This window comes from Suncus etruscus, chromosome 6 (assembly GCF_024139225.1).
Source record: "Suncus etruscus isolate mSunEtr1 chromosome 6, mSunEtr1.pri.cur, whole genome shotgun sequence".
Lineage (NCBI taxonomy): Eukaryota > Metazoa > Chordata > Mammalia > Eulipotyphla > Soricidae > Suncus > Suncus etruscus.
The window spans coordinates 41,629,253-41,646,409 of NC_064853.1; the positions used below are offsets into that span (position 1 = coordinate 41,629,253).

Sequence of the window (17,157 nt, forward strand, 5' to 3'; positions counted from 1 at the left end):
TTTCAGGAACCCTGATTTCAGTCCTTGGCATCACATGATCCCTTTAAGTCCACCAAGAGTATCTCCTGCCACCACACTGAGTTTGCTTTACCACCTAGCCCCCTGTACCCTAAAAAAGACATCAAACTTTCGCTATCATTTAGCTCAGAGGTAGATCCTGGCTGTAGAATGCTATATTAGTACTATAATTTACCCTTTAACTTAATATTTTGGAACATGTAACTTGAAAGGCTTGACTCTGAATGTTACTTAACAGTTTCATTCTCAACTCTTTTTTTCCCTAAACAAATCCACCCTGTTTCTGGAATCATGCACTTCAGAGTTATTTCTCTTTCTTTAGATGAAGATGATTCATGCTCATTGCTAACAAAGGAGAGCAGCCACAATAGCAGCTTTGAACTGATTGGCTCCACCATTCCATCCTATCAGCCTTGCAACAGACAAACCGGCCGAGGGACTAGTGTTTTCCCTACAGCAGGAGGATTCAGATCTCCTTCCCCAGGGCTTTTTCGATCCAATTTAGTCAACTCAGCTTCTAAGGTAAAATAATAATCGTTTTCTAATCTCCTCCTCCCTTTTGCTTCCCACATTGCTAAATAAAGTGTGTCCAAGCCAACCAACTCCCACCACATTATGTATGTTCAGTTTTAAAAATCCACCTTCTTTGTGTATTAAAAACAAACCTCATCCAGTGTTCTTACTTTCTTGAAGATATTTTCTTGATGTTTTTCTTTGCTATGCATTGTCCTCCTTAACTGCAGTTGCCTGAGTGTAGATTAAATATTGTAAATAGCAGCTTCTGTTGTTGTCATGACAGTGAATGACATTTGTAAAACGTTTTGTTTTTGTTTGGTTTTGTTTTGGTGCCAGAGTTCAGGAAAGCTGTCTGAGCCTTCACTTCCCATAGAGGATTCCCAGGATCTGTATAACGCCTCCCCAGAACCCAAGACACTTTTCCTAGGAGCAGGAGATTTCCAGTTCTGTTTAGAAGATGACACCCAGAGCCAACTGTTGGATGCAGATGGGTAGGTAGTTTTATGTTTCTGTGGGTGGAAATGGTGCTGGGCTCTGCTTAATTTTGTTTTAAAAATAAAGTAAGCTTCTGTCACTCCATCTGTGCTTTCTCTTCTGAGAAAGAAGGTATACAGACCATTAGTATTACATTCTACAAGTTTGAACAAAGTCTCTGGAAAATAAAACGTAAATAACTCTTCCTGGCATTCTGATTCTTCACTCTGCCTTATTTGAAATGCATAGTTCTTGTAAGCCTTCAAGTTTTCCTTTGTTCATCTTACTATTAAGATTATTGGGTAGGACTGAGGACTAACAGACCATAGCGCATTACATGGCTAGAACACCAGCTCTTTAATACCACATAAAGTCAGAACTTATTCTTCACTCTTACTATATTTGAATAGCATTTGTTCTTTCATCCTCCCTCCCTCTACCCCTCTCCTGTCTATTACTACAGGGTCATGTTTGAATCTTTTACCTTCTGGTTTTGGGATTCAACTTCCAACTCTGGTATTGGAAATGAGTTAGTATTTTACTCTGCTTTTTTTTTCTCTAGAATCCTTAACACTCTTCATTGTTTTTTATTTTTAGGTTTTTAAATGTTAGAAATCACAGGAATCAGTACCAGACTCTGAAGCCACACTTGCCATTGGCCAGTATGGATGAGAATGCCATGGATGCTAACATGGATGAGCTATTGGACTTGTGTACTGGAAAGTTCACTTCCCAGACTGAAAAACCTCTGCTTGGGAAGAGTGATAAAAACAAGAACATGGAGGAACTTCTGAATTTTTGTTCAGGAAAATTCACTACTCAAGGTAAAATATTTAACAGTCAGATATCTTAAAGTCAGGTCCTTAACTCTTGAGTAAATAACTGATGATTCACAGAAAACAGACTGGCGAATTCTTGCATGTTGAATATACTACTTACCTCCCTGACTACTTATCTCTTTACTATATTACACTGGTATGTCTTTAGATTACTGTTATTTCTTGATGACAATTTTTTTTAATGTGATATAGATGCCTCTATTCTGGCTCCATCAGAATTGAATAATCAGGAGAAGGAGGGAAGCATGGGTGATCCAATGGAAGAAGCACTTGCTCTTTGCTCAGGCTCCTTTCCAACAGATAGGTGAGTCTCCAGGATTGGTGGGAATTTGGGAAGGCCTAGATTTCTGATAAAATTTTGGAGTCATCTTCTCCAAGTTTAGTAATAACAGATTCTATTAGGGCTTCTTGTCCTGTCTGAGATTGTTACAAAGTGTTTGAGTTTTATTTGCATAATAAAAAATTTGATGTTTTTGTTTAGTTACACAGGGTTTAAAAAAATGAGTCAAGAAAGGGGACAGAGGGCCCGGAGAGATAGCACAGCGGTGTTTGCCTTGCAAGCAGCTGATCCAGGACCAAAGGTGGTTGGTTCGAATCCCGGTGTCCCATATGGTCCCCCGTGCCTGCCAGGAGCTATTTCTGAGCAGACAGCCAGGAGTAACCCCTGAGCACCGCTGGGTGCGGCCCAAAAAAAAAAAAAGGGGGGGGGACAGAGAAACAGTGCTTGCCTTGCATGCAGCTGACTTGGGTTTAATCCCTGACCTTTCCCCAGAGTCCCCCAAACCCCATTGGAATGATCCATGGGCACAGAGCTTGAAGTAAACTCTGAGCACCACCTTTTATGGACTAAAGTAATAATAATAATAAATTTAAGAAGGCAGGTGGGGTCCATGCGATAGTACAGGAGGTAAGGCACTTGCAACTGTGGTAGCTAATAAAGGTCTCTGGTTCCAGTCCCCAACACTACATGTAATTCCCGTAGGCACCACCAGATGTCTCTCCGAGCACAGAGTCAAGAATAGCCCCTGAGCACCACTGGGTGTGGCCCAAAACCAAACCAAACCAAAAAAAGTTACTGTCTAATGACAAAATAATATTGTTATAATATAGTATAATACAATATAAATAAGCAGTTTAACATAGTATAATATAATTAATGTAATATAATATTGCATAATATAATACTGCTAATAATTAGGGGAAAGAATAGCTACTATCAGAAAGCCAAGATAGGAGGCAGAGAGATAGTACAAGTATAAGGCATTTATTTGCCTTGCATGTTCTAACCTTGATTCAATCCCCCTACATTACTTATCATACCCCAAGTACTGCCAGAAATCATTTCTGAATATAGAGCCAAGGCTAACCCCTCAGCACCATGGAGTGTGGTCTAAACTCCCTAGCACCACCAAGGAAAAAAAAGTGACCCAAGAATAATAGTTCAGTGATAATATTTGGTCTAGCAGAGATCTCAATTTCAGTCTCTGGTACATATACTGTACCTGTACATATACTGAGTAAACTCTCAATAGCACTGCTGTTTGTAATCTCTGGTGTCACAACAAAAATGCTTAATCTGGGGACAGAATGATACACAGTAGGAAGGGTGTTTGCTTTGCACACAGCCAACCTGGGTTCAATTGCTGGCATCTAATATTGTCTCCTGAGCCTACCAGGAGTAATTTCTAAGTGCAGAGCCAAGAGTAACCCCTGAGCACTGCCAGGTGTGGCCCAACTACCTTCCCTCAAATGCTCAATTTATTATACACCCAAATCAAGAATGTATGAATATCATAACTAAAAGTGTGTTCCTTGGATAACAAGATAACAACAACAAAAAAAAGAGTTGTTTTTAAAGAAAGGAAAAGGAAGAAAAAAAAACTTTTTTTTTGTTTTTGGGTCACACCCAGCAGCGCTCAGGGGTTACTCCTGGCTCTACGCTCAGAAATCACTTCTGGCAGGCTCAGGAACCATAGCGGATGCTGGGATTCAAACCACCGTCCTTCTTCATGCAAGGCAAATGCCATACCTCCATGCTATCTCTCTGGCCCCGGAAGAAAATTTTGATACATACTATAACATTGATGACTCTGAGGAAATTATGCCAAGTGAAATTAGCCCATCACAAAATCACAAATGATATGTGTTCATTTAAATGAAAGGCTTAGGGCCCGGAGAGATAGCACAGCGGTGCTTGCCTTGCAAGCAGCCGATCCAGGACCAAAGGTGGTTGGTTCGAATCCCAGTGTCCCATATGGTCCCCCGTGCCTGCCAGGAGCTATTTCTGAGCAGACAGCCAGGAGTAACCCCTGAGCAACGCCAAGTCTGACCCAAAAACCAAAAAAAATAAAATAAAATAAAATAAAATAAAATAAATAAATGAAAGGCTTAGTACTGGGATTCATAGAAATAGAAAATAGGTAGCTTTGTCAAGGTCTAAGAGAGAAGAGTATCAGTTTGTTATATAATGCTTACAGGGTCCCTCTTTCACAAGATGAAAAGTGTTCTCAAGGAAGGTTGCACAATAATGAGAATGTACACTTAAAGGTTAAGAGCAGGGCTGGAGAGATAGCATGGAGGTAGGGCATTTACCTTGCATGCAGAAGGACCGTGGTTCGAATACCGGCATCCTATATGTTCCCCCGAGCCTACCAGGAGCGATTTCTTTTTTTTTTTTTTTTTTTTTATAATTTTTTTTATTTTGAATTATGAGAACAAAAGATGCAAAGAAAGAGGATAAGGTAAAGTTACAGTGGAAGGACAATCACCCATAACATAATTATCAGAAGTCCCCTTGCTGATATCTTAACTTTGAACTTTCACCAAAGAAAGTTAAGATAAATAAAACAGAATCCATGTGCAATTACTTTGTCCCTCAAGTCCCCAGATTGTAGCACATTATAATATTTCTTAACAGCACACAAGGCAATCTAAAGCCATCAAACTTACGTAACTCCTTAAACATTAGAGGCATAGTATTTTTTACATTTCCATGTACATGCATATTAGCTTAAGTTAACCTCAAATTTTAAGTGGGTGCGTTTTAAGGATTAGAGTCAAAGGAGCACAGTAAAAACAGTGTTAGAGTGGCAATTGTTGTTTGCATAGGCCCACCAAAATATGAGAGGCATGGAAAGGAATAACCTTGGCCTAAATACAAAGAGATCCTACCCCTGAAGTTTCCTGGCATAAGACCAGCTCTAGGCCTCAGGAAAGTTATCGTTCGATCCAAGACTTTGTCTGTAGTGCCAACACACTTTTCACAAGGTCTCTGTTGTTGGTCTCATGTTTCTGTATTAAAGATTCTGGAATCTGCATGTCCTACATTGAAGTCATGATGTGGAGTGCCTTCTCGTTTCACCTCACCATGAAAGGGCAATGCAGGAAGCCCTTTCCTGTAAGCAGGTTGTTGTTGTTAAGTCTTCTCAGTGTTAAGGGAAGTCTCTTTTGAGCAGGACGATGTCTGAGCAGTGGTAGGGTCTTCCGTGGTAGAGGATTGCTTCCAGGTGATGTTATAGACAAACCTCACAATTAAGGGGCAATACAGCAAGCCCTGTCCAGTAAGCAGGTCTTTGTTCTTGTTGTCTTCTCAGTGTTAAGGGGTGTTTTTTTTGAGTAGATGTCAGAGCACCTGTAGGGTCTTTCCTGGTACAGGAATGCCACCAGGTGATGTTATATACAACCTTGGATGTTTTGTAAATGTCTTCTGTAGATCAAGGGGTGAATGGAGAATGACCATTCTTCTGAGGCTTGTGCCAGGTCTTTATGTCAATGTTCAGGGTGTAAGGTCTCATTGCACTACAAGATTTGTGTGTTCCCATTTTTATTAGATAAGAACTTATTGGTATGTATAGTATTTTTCCATGTTAGTGTGCCTATGCAAACAAGATATAAAGCCACGTGGTGCTATCAGATATATGGGGGCATAAGAACATTTCCAACAAGACCCATGACTTGGTTCAAACATAAGTATTAAACTGAGGGATTCTTTCACACCAAATTCCATATTGAGCAGTTCACAAAGAGAAGATAAAAAACATGGGGGGGGGGATCATCACTGTATAAGAAAGTATTTAGCAAAAGTTATAGCCGTCAAAGAAAACACCCATAAAATGTTGAAAAGATATGTGTCCTTTTTATGCCTTTTAAAATAGTTGGGTGGGTGTTAACTCTAGGGCACCACTTTGGTCTGTGACTTAGGACTCAACAGTACTTAAGTTAGAAAGGGTATAAAAGGAGTAATGATGATAGGAGTTAAAGAAGTTAAAGAGAAATAGGAACTTATGAAGGGGTATGCAAAAGGGCAGAGTAAAAAATAGACATTCTGCATACATAAAAACATAATTCAATGATAGTGAGTACTATTACAGTTTCTTGTGAGAGTACTATTAATGTTTCTTGTGAGAGTACTATTAATGTTTCTTGTGAAAATGTAGACTGGACAGAGATTACCAGTGCCAGCCAAACCTCCTCCTGCTAGACTCCCGGCTCCCAGGAAGGAGAGATCCTTCAAGAAGCTGGGAGACCAGAAGCTCAGAGCCCCACCCAGACCCTCCCTAAGGAGCCGCATGGATGGTGGGGGAAGGCCTAGGGTACCTTCAAGCTCCACCAAGGGACCCAACTCACCGGCTTGCCCAGGCGTGTGGCCCGGGGAAGCCCTGGAGATCTGGAGCAAGGCGGCAGAGGGGCGCTGGGGTTACCCAAGTCCCGCACCCCCCCCAGGCCTGGCCAAGCAGGCCTCCGGCATGGCGGGGGCCTGCCAAACCTCCTACCAGGAGCGATTTCTAAGTGTAGAGCCAGGAGCAACCACTGAGCACCACGGGGTGTGACCCAAAAACAAAACAAACAAACAAAAAAAAAAGTTAAGGGGGGTTGGGCAGAGTGATAGTACAGCTGATAGGGTGTATGTTTTGCATGCAGCCAATCTGGTTCAATCCCTGGCATCCCATATGCATATCCCATATCCTGAGTGCAGAGCCAGGAATGACCCCTGAGAACCACCAGATGTGGCCTAAAAAACAGCAATAAAATGTTAAGGGGAAGCTGGAGGGGCCAGAGAGATAGCACAGCAGTAGGGCATTTGCCTTGCAGGAAGCCCATCTTTCCGCCCCCGCTGGGGGGGGGGGCTGCCAGGAGCAATTTCTAAGCGTAGAGCCCGGAGTTGACCCAACGGGTGGGGCACTTATCTTGCACACAGCCAACCTGGGTTTGATCCCTGGCACCCCATATAGTCCCTCTAGTTCCACAGGGTGATCCTTAAGTGCAGAGCCAGGAGTAAACTCTTGAGGACCAAGTGTGACTCCAAAATAAACAACAAAAGAAGAGATTGTTGGTTCTAGTAAATATAATATATATAAGGTAATAATGTATTTTCAGTTCTTAACTAACTGCTTATAATACAGCAACTTATTAATATGCATTTTAGGGAAGAAGATGAAGAAGAGGAGTTTGGAGACTTTCAGCTTGTCCCAAATGATAATGAGTTTGATAGCAATGAGGTGAGTTTGAAGGGAACAAACTAATCTTACTAAATGTTATGCTTTGTTCTTGGTGGTTTTCCCCCTGGTCTGAATCATTGAAAATTCTATGTGTAACATCTTTCAGAAGTAATTTTCTATGATAGATATTTGGCAGAAGCTTATAACTTTTGTTGTAGTAACTATGTAGTTGAATCCAAACCTGGTTCTGTTTGATTTTGGATGTGATACTATATGATTTTACAGGATGAAAAAAGTGACTCTGATGATGAAGATGTGGCATCAGAAGACCATGAAGATGACGAAGAAGATTTTCTGCAGCAATCCGAGAAGTTGAAAAGGCAAATGTAGGTGTTATTATTTTCGTTCCTTTAATTACTAGAATGTTCTTCAAATAGTTGAGTTGTAACTTACTACCTTTTTCATTTTTGCTTTTTGTGGTTGACATATTTTAAAAAATCTTTCACTGGGAGATAGCTCAAAGGACTAGAGCCATGTTTTGCATAGGGGTGTCCCTGGATTCTACCCTGATACTACATGGTCTCCCAAACACCACCAGGATTAACTCCCCAAGAACCACTGAGTGTGACCCTCAAATTATTATTATTATTATTATTATTATTATTATTTTTAGTTTTTGGGTCACACCCGGCAGCGCTCAAGAGTTACTCCTAGCTCTGCTCTCAGAAGTCGCTCCTGGCAGGCACAGGGGACCATCTGGGATGCCAGGATTCGAACCACCATTTGTACGAATCAGCTTCATGCAAGGCAAATGCCCTACCGCTGTGCTATCTCTCCAGCCCCAACCCTCAAAAAAAATTTTTAAGTCTCTCTTATGTATTTATAGATAGTTATGTTCTCCTTAGGTGATTATTATACTAAATTTCTGACATTTTTTTTTCTTGTTTTTGGGGGGAGAGGTCACACCTGGCCAGGTTTTGTGCTCAGAAATTACACCTGGAAGGTTTGGAGGGCCATATAAGATGCCAGGGATCAAAAACCACAAAAAAAAAAAAAAGGGGGGGGGGCTGGAGAGATAGCATGGAGGTAAGGCGTTTGCCTTTCATGCAGAAGGTCATCAGTTCGAATCCCAGCGTCCCATATGGTCCCCCGTTCCTGCCAGGAGCAATTTCTGAGCATGGAGCCAGGAGTTTCCCCTGAGCACTGCCGGGTGTGACCCAAAAACCACAAAAAAAAAAAAAAAAAGATGCCAGGGATCAAACCTGGGAAGCCACATGGAAACACCCTCCCACTGTGTTATCGCTCCTGCTCCACATAATTGATTTGGTTTGGTTTGGTTTTTAGGCTATACCTGGTGTTACTCAGGATTTATTCCTGGCATTGCACTCAAGCATCATTCCTGGGAGCCAGAGAGATAGCATGGAGGTAGGGCGTTTGCCTTGCTTTCAGAAGGATGGTGGTTTGAATCCTGGCATTCCATATGGTCTCCCGAGCCTGCCAGAAGCGATTTCTGAGTGTAGAGCCAAGAGTAACCCCTGAGGACTGCTGGGTATGACCCAAAAACCAAAAAAAAAAAAAAAAAAAAAAATCATGCCCATACCCACCATTTTGAATATTTGTGAAATATTGATCTTTATTGCCTTGTATCCTGTGTTTGTGGTGTGCCAGTGTCTGATTTCAGGTCTTATACATATGCATATGTGAGCATGTGTGAGGCATATGCTGTACTACTGAGCTACACTACTGGCTTTATATATTTCTATTTACTTGAAATCTATAGATTTTTTTTATATTCAATTTTACTTCTTGCTTTTTTTTTTTTTTTTTTTTTTTTTTTTTTTTTTAGTTTTTGGGTCACACCCGGCGGTGCTCAGGGCTTACTCCTGGCTGTCTGTTCAGAAATAGCTCCTGTCTGGCACGGGGGACCATATGGGACACCGGGATTCGAACCAACCACCTTTGGTCCTGGATCAGCTGCTTGCAAGGCAAACGCCACTGTGCTATCTCTCCGGGCCCGCTTCTTGCTTTTTTACTAGTTATATCCATAAGCATTTTTCCCATGACATTTAGAAATTTGGCTCATGGGGTAGAATACATGCCTGGCATGTGTGAAGCCCTTGCATTGAAGGGCCCCCAAGCACTACTAGGTGTGACCCCAACAACTTCACAATAGTGAAGTTTTATAAATGCAATTTTATTTATTTATTTTTTTGTTTTGGTTTTTGGGTCACACCTGGTAGCGCTCAGGGGTTACTCCTGGCTCTACACTCAGAAATCACTCCTGGCACGCTCGGGGGACATTATGGAATGTGGGATTCGAACCACCGACCCTTTGCACGAAAGGCAAATTTCTTACCTCCATGCTATCTCTCCGGCCCCTATAAATGTAATTTTAATAGGTATCCAATATTAATACATGTTAATATTCAATATGAATAAATAATAATAGTCAGTGCTAATTCATATTTAATATATTATTTGGAGAGGATTTTTGGAATTTCATATAATACATAATATTGATCTCTATTACATTTATGGTTTGGATTTTAGTCCATCATTCTATTCTACTAAGATTGGTTTTATTTGTGTTTGGTTTGGTTTTTGGCCTTTGGGTCATACTTTGGTGTGCTCAGGGTTGACTCCTGGCTTTGTACTCAGGGATCATTTTTGGGGACTTAGGACTGTATGGAATTCCTGGGATTGAATCTGGGTTGGCCATGTGCAAGGCAAGTGCCCTATCCTACTGTATTTTTGCTTTGGCCCCTAAGGTTTGTTTTTGATCTAATTTGTTACCTATCAAATTTACTCTCACATAGCTTTGTGTACTCAGTGATTTTTCTAAGGTAATTGTTTTGTGATTTTGGGTTTGCTCTTTTTGTTTTTAGGGGTTTTTTTGGGGGGTGGGTGGGTTGGGGTATGTTTGATTTTTTTTTTTTCTATGTTTGTTTTTGATTTCTAGGATCAGGTGATGCAGGGCTCCTCGGGCTCAGCAGTACTGGGGGCAACTGGGGATCAAACCCTGGTTTGCTTTGTGCAAAGCAAACACTAGTTGCTGTATTATCGCTCCAACTCCTAATTGCTGTATTTTCTTTTTTTTTAAATTTTGGTGTATGGGCCACTCCTGGCTTTGCTCAGGGACTATTTCTTGCTCTGTGCCCAGGGATCACTCCTAGTGGGGTCAGGGACCTTATGAAATACCAGTAATCAAACCTGAGCAGATGCCTGTTCTAGCCACTGTATTCCACCCTAATGTTGTTTTTTTCTAATCTTCAAAATTATTTTCTAGGAGATTGAAAAAATACCTGGAAGATGAGGCGGAGGTTTCAGGGAGTGATGTGGGAAGTGAAGATGAGTATGATGGGGAAGATATTGATGAATATGAAGAAGATGTAATTGATGAAGTACTTCCATCTGATGAGGAGCTACAGAATCAAATCAAGAAAATACACATGTCAGTGTCCCAGCAAGCCCTTCTGAGTAAAGGGGTGTGTCTCAAAGCAGACCCTGTAATCAGAGTGGTCCTGGTTTCAAGTATATTGTCTCTTCTGTTGTAGGAAAACGTTGTTGGATGATGATAAGCGACAGCTACGTTTATACCAAGAGCGGTACCTTGCTGATGGGGATCTGCATAGTGATGGTCCTGGAAGAATGAGAAAATTCAGATGGAAAAACATTGGTATCTTGGTTTTTACCTCTAAAAGCAAATGATGCACCAAATACGTTTGTCCAATATAAGATTTCAAAACCATTTCAGGATGTTATAGAAAGCCTAATTATAGCTATGGTTTTCTATTAGTAAATGGAAAAAGTTAGTTTCTATTTATAGTGAATGACAGGGATTCACTTGTGTCTGCCCAGGCACCTTTTCCTGTGGGAATTGCAGTATGCTGACAGCTCTAACTCTTTATTTCAGATGATGCCTCCCAGATGGACTTGTTCCATAGAGACTCTGACGATGATCAAATTGAAGAACAGCTTGATGAGACTGAGGCCAAATGGAGAAAGGAGCGAATTGAACGAGAGCAGTGGCTTCGGGACCAAGTAGGAAGTCTGCACTAAATTGACCTATTCTGACCATAGTTTATGAGGAGAGGACCCAGACATCTAATTTTCTCACTTTCATGCTAATTTTTTGGGTTTTTTTTGTTTTTGGGTCACACCGGAGGTTCTCAGGAGTTACTCCTGGCACTGTGGTCAGAAATTGCTCCTGGCAGGCTCGGTGGACATATAGGGTGCCGGGTATCAAACTGGCCAGGGTTGGCCATGTGCAAGGCAAATGCCCTACTACTATGCTATCGCTCCAGCCCCTCCTAATTTTTAAATCTTGGGAAATACTGCATTACATTACATTCCTTGTAATCCTTGGTTTTCTTTTGTACTTTGAAAAGGTTTCCATGGCTAAGTCAGCATTTTTGTACAAAATCAAATAATATTTTGTGCATATTTAAATTTGTTTTTGTTTGTTTTTTTTGGGCCACAACAGTGACACTCAGAGGTTACTCCTGGCTATGCACTCAGAAATTGCTCCTGCCTTGGTGGACTTTATGAAACGCTAGGGATCGAACCCAGGTCCGTCCTGGGTCAGCCGCATGCAAGGCTGTGCTATCGCTCTGGCCCCATATTTTAAAGACTTTTCAAAACGTCATTTAAAGTTGCAAGAAGATAAACTAATGATATTTTAGGTACACAGCCTGGACTATGCTGTTTATTTGGGGAAATTCTGGACTTACGTTAATTCTAATTTTTCTTTTCAGGCACAGCAAGGGAAAATAGCAACTGAAGAAGAAGAAATTGGGGAAGATAGTCAATTTATGATGCTGGCCAAAAAAGTTACAGCTAAAGCACTACAGAAAAATGGTGAGACTCCCTCCTCATTTCTCCTTCCTCCTCTGGACCTCCTCTCCTAGTCTTGCTAGTGCTTCAGTCTTGGGGATAATTCAGGCCTTTGTCAAGGAATTCTTGCAGCTTAATCATGATCCTGTGTCTGGTAGTATCTTAAAGAGGCTCCAAAACTATTGGATAATGGATATCATACATGTTAAGTATATATTAGTAGTTATCCTTTGTCTTCTTAGGCAGAGTAGTAAATTCTGACTACTTTATTAGTTGACCAGAGTTAATATACCTGTTAGAATTGGGATGTGAATCCAGATATAGCTAACTTCAGAGCTGAAGCTTTTAAACACTATGCTAAACTCTTACCATTCTTTTTTTTTGTTTTGTTTTGCTTTTGTGTTTGGGTCACATCCGGCAGCGTTCAGGGGTTACTCCTGATTCTACGCTCAGAAATCGCTCCTGGCAGGCTCAGGGGACCATATGGGATGCTGGGATTTGAACCACCGTCCTTATGCATGCAAGGCAAATGTCCTACCTCCATGCTATCCCTCCGGCCCAACTCTTACCATTCTTTTTGTTTTGTTTTGTTTTGCTTTTTTGTTTTTGGGTCACACCCAGCAGTGCTTAGAGGTTACTCCTGGCTCTGTGCTCAGAAATCGCCCCTGGCAGGCACGGGGGACCATATGGGATGCCAGGATTTGAACCACCGTCCTTCTGCATGCAAGGCAAACGCCTTACCTCCATACTATCTCTCCGGCCCCAACTCTTACCATTTTTACTTTATTTATAACTGGTAATGACAGGTTGCTAAGTTCAGTATAGTAAATTTAAATTATCTGTCTTCTTGTAACCACTTACTATGCTTTTTGTTTGTTTTGATCCATACTCAATGGTACTCAGAGGCCATTTCCAACTTGGTGCTCAGGAGTTGATTCCAGTCTTATACCTCAGATCATGCGGTGCCAGGGATTGAACCCAGGACTCCTGTGTGCAAAGCACATCCCATCCTTTGAGCCATCTCCTTAGTTCCATTTTATATACTTTTTTGATTTTTACAATATAATTTTTATTGAATGACTTAGAAAGACTTAAGGCGAGAGACTTGAAACGAGACAAGGGGAGAGACTAGAAAGACTTGAGGGGAAAGAAAGAGGAATGTGTGTTTGAGAAACAATCCAGAGTGGATAGAAAGCAGAAACATGTTGAAGGGAGAACACAGATTTCAAAGAGCAAGTGAAGAGACACAGAGAGGGGCCGGGAAGGGCGCTAGAGGTAAGGTGTCTGCCTTGCAAGCGCTAGCGTAGGACGGACCTCAGTTCGATCCCCCGGCGTCCCATATGGTCCCCCCAAGCCAGGGGCAGTTTCTGAGCGCATAGCCAGGAGTAACCCCTCAGTGTCAAACGGGTGTGGCCCAAAAACCAAAAGAGAGAGAGAGAGAGAGATACACACAGAGAAACATATATTCAAGGGGGAGGAATATAGTCTTGAAAGAGTTTGCCCTGCTTCACTAACTGTATTTTTAAGGAGGAATATATTATTTTCTTTTTTAACACTGTAGTTTACCATGTTGTTAATAATACAGTCATTTCAGGCATTAAATGTTCAAACACCAGTCCCACCAACAGTGTAAGCTTCCCTTCACCAGTATCCTTAATCTCCCACCTACTACGATAGCCTGCCTCCAAACAGGCACAAACAAATTTGCTTCATATTGCTGTGACAACACAAAAGCAAATGAAATTACCAAAACTTAGATCAACACAGATCAATTTGATTTTAGTTGTTTTATCTCTCCATGGTATTACTAAAGTCAGTGCCTAAGGATTTATTGGGCTGTGATTAATTCTAGCTAAGCCTTCTGTGCTACTGTTCAGGCTCACTGAATTTGGTAGATTCCTATGTATCTTTCCCATAAGATTTCTTGTGATATTACTGGATTAACACTACTATAAAATATTGAGGTATTGTCACATGTGAGGTATGTCACATGAGGAGCCACTTGATCACAATTTATAGATTTGAAACAAATGTGATATCATTGGCAATTTGATGAGGTTATGTTGTGAACTGAAGCTGGGTGTCATTTTTCTTGGGTCTGACATTCAGTTGGTAGTTCATTCAGAAAGGGGAATCTGCCATCTGCCCCTTCTCAGAGTGCCACAGAGGCATCAGTCTGGACTGGGATTACTTAGACATATCATCAGCCATTATTTATTTATTTATTTATTTATTTATTTATTTATTAATTTTTGGTTTTTGGGCCACACCCGTTTGATGCTCAGGGGTTACTCCTGGCTAAGCACTCAGAAATTGCCCCTGGCTTGGGTGGGACCATATGGGACACTGGGGGATCGAACTGCAAACTGCGGTCCTTCCTTGGCTAGCGCTTGCAAGGCGACACCTTACCTCTAGCGCTACCTCTCCGGCCCCTAGAATACCTAGAATACCTTTTGAGCACCCCCATATATGGCACCAAAACAAAATAATCAGCGTTAGGGATATAGTTTTGTAGTAAAAACCTTGTCTTAAATATGTGGGTTGCTGTGTTTCATCCCTGTAAGGCCTGAACCACTGGGGAGGCCCCCAAACAACAACAACAAAAAAATTAGAATTCCTATAGTTTTAGTTTCTTGATTTAGTTAATGTCCTCTTTCTTTGTTTAGATTGTAAAGTAATTTCACCCAAGCATGTAGCTCAGTGGTCAAGCACATGATTTGTTTGTAGGAGACTCAAATTCTCAGCACTAAAAAAATTAGGAGTAATTCTACCAACTTTGCTCAAAATAAATCTATATTTTCTTTTCACTCTAGTCAATCGGGCTGTGGTTATGCAAGAATCAAAATCTGTACTTAGAAATCCCTTTGAAGCCATCATACCGGAAACTACTAACCAGGTTGGTTGGGGACCATGTTAGTCTGATGCCATGATCAACAATGTTATAAAGACCCAGATAGTGAAAGGCTGTCACTGAGGAAGTTAGTTTGCTCCTGGAAATGGAAGAAAATTTATGAGGGGTCTGTTGTTTTTCTTTTTTTTTTTTTTTTTTTTTTTGGTTTTTGGGCCACACCCGGCGTTGCTCAGGGGTCACTCCTGGCTGTCTGCTCAGAAATAGCTCCTGGCAGGCACGGGGGACCATATGGGACACCGGGATTCGAACCAACCACCTTTGGTCCTGGATCGGCTGCTTGCAAGGCAAACGCCACTGTGCTATCTCTCCGGGCCCCCTGTTGTTTTTCTTTGTAACTTGAGTAAAAGTGGAACATGTACCCTCAGCCTAGGATAGGCAAAGAGGGACTAGTTTTCTTTTTTCTTTCTTTTTATGCTTTTCTTGATCCTTGAAATTTGATACCAGACTTTTCTTTCCTTAGCTGAAGACAGGTTCTCTGCTAAATCAGCCCAAAGCTGTGCTTCAGAAACTGGCTGCACTTTCTGACCTCAACCCTAGTGCTCCCCGGAATTCTCGAAACTTTGTCTTCCATACAATTTCTCCTGTCAAGGCTGAAGCAGAAAAGGAATCATTGAAGCCTCAGGTGGGGAATTTGAGAACTGATATTCTGGCTTTCCAAACCAGAGTGGTGGGTGGGTGAGTGAGTGGGTATTTCCAGCTCACAGATTTATTCTGCAGTGTTAATTCTTTTTTTTAAATAATTTTTATTGTGACCAAAAAGTGAATAACAAATCTTTCACAGTAATATTTAATGTACATAGTGTGCAGTGTTAATTCTTGACTCCCCATTTAAGTACAAGGGGATTGATGCCCCAGTAACTTTGAAAATTGCTGGGAAAGTTGATATTTCATTTGTAGGGTGGTAGTTGATCATACCATGTAGTGCTTAAAACAAGGGCTCTCACATGGCAAAGATTATATATGTTCAAGCCCTTTAAGCTATCTACATAGTCCAAAGGGATGTTTTGTTTGTTTGCTTGCTTGCTTGTTTGTTTCTATTGTTAACTATTCATAATTTAACAAAGGGAATAACTAAAGTAATTGTATGAGGGTCATGAACTGGTTCTAACTCTGTTCTCTAGGTGAGGAGAAAAGGTTCATCTGTAAAAACAACTCCTTCACCTAAGCGCCTCAAAGCAGATGATAGCACTTCAGGATTGAAGCAAAGTATCTTTAAATTTTTGGAAAGCTAACACCATTAAGGATGCCAGCACCAATGTGGAGACTGCTTTGAGAAGGTTCTGGCATTGAAGGTTGGATTAATGTTCATGTGGGTGATCCCACTCTTCTGTCATAATCACTGCATTGCAATTGCAAACTGATTCCAGTTCTTTCTACTGCAAGCCTCTTGACATCTTTCTTAATATCTTTTGGGTTGGCCACTTATTTTAATTCTGCAGTGTTTACACAACATTAACTCATAGGGTACTTGTGACAGCTCATTTCCACCAGTATATATTTGACACTATTCTGTTAGCTTCCAAGGTTGATACCACCATTTGGGGGTAGTTATAGGAGGGGTAAAAAAATATGGCAATACAAAAAGCAGTGAATGTCAGTGCCAGAATGACCCTTCCCATCCCAAAGATCTGCACTGTGATAAGCAGGACTCAGTGAGAGAGAGATATCATAGAGGATCTAGAAACCAACAGATGAGCTATTAGTTTGTCTTTTCTCATTTTTTATAGCAAATTTCCAATAAACTTTTTTATTTTGGAGTCACACTTAGAAGTGCCTAGAGAACTATGTGGTGCTGAGAATTGAATTCTGGACTACCCATGCAGTGAAGCATGTGCTCTAGCCCTTTAAACTTTCTCCCTGGTCCCTGCAATTAATTTTTGCTTTCTAAAAAGGATTCATACTGGAAATTAGAAAAAAAAAAGATCTTGTTCTTAATTTTGAAATATACGGATGAAGAGAAAGAGCTGTATCAGCACAGTGACTCTGTCTACCTTAGATATTTCATGAGAAAATGCTATTTTTCATGACAAAATTGTGTTTTGAAATATAGTTGCACAAGGAGCCTTTTCATCCTTTAAGAAAAATGTAAACATTTATTGCACTAAAATGTGTGAGTATGCCCTGAATA

General features: G+C 40.9%; 1 protein-coding gene across 2 annotated transcripts in view; it reads left to right on the forward strand.

The window, feature by feature from the left end:
* Window positions 1-16,343, forward strand: part of CLSPN (claspin) — a 41,850-nt gene extending 25,507 nt beyond the window's left edge. For both annotated transcript variants that reach the window (XM_049774629.1, XM_049774630.1), the window contains 13 exons: window positions 341-540; window positions 871-1,025; window positions 1,606-1,832; window positions 2,040-2,151; window positions 7,273-7,345; window positions 7,571-7,671; window positions 10,572-10,736; window positions 10,840-10,961; window positions 11,199-11,326; window positions 12,040-12,142; window positions 14,932-15,014; window positions 15,490-15,651; window positions 16,151-16,343. In XM_049774629.1, coding sequence (XP_049630586.1) covers window positions 341-540; window positions 871-1,025; window positions 1,606-1,832; window positions 2,040-2,151; window positions 7,273-7,345; window positions 7,571-7,671; window positions 10,572-10,736; window positions 10,840-10,961; window positions 11,199-11,326; window positions 12,040-12,142; window positions 14,932-15,014; window positions 15,490-15,651; window positions 16,151-16,261 — 1,742 coding nt within the window. In that variant the 3' untranslated portion in view covers window positions 16,262-16,343. The remainder of the gene's footprint in view (window positions 1-340; window positions 541-870; window positions 1,026-1,605; window positions 1,833-2,039; window positions 2,152-7,272; window positions 7,346-7,570; window positions 7,672-10,571; window positions 10,737-10,839; window positions 10,962-11,198; window positions 11,327-12,039; window positions 12,143-14,931; window positions 15,015-15,489; window positions 15,652-16,150) is intronic.
* The last annotated feature ends 814 nt before the right edge of the window (window positions 16,344-17,157 follow it).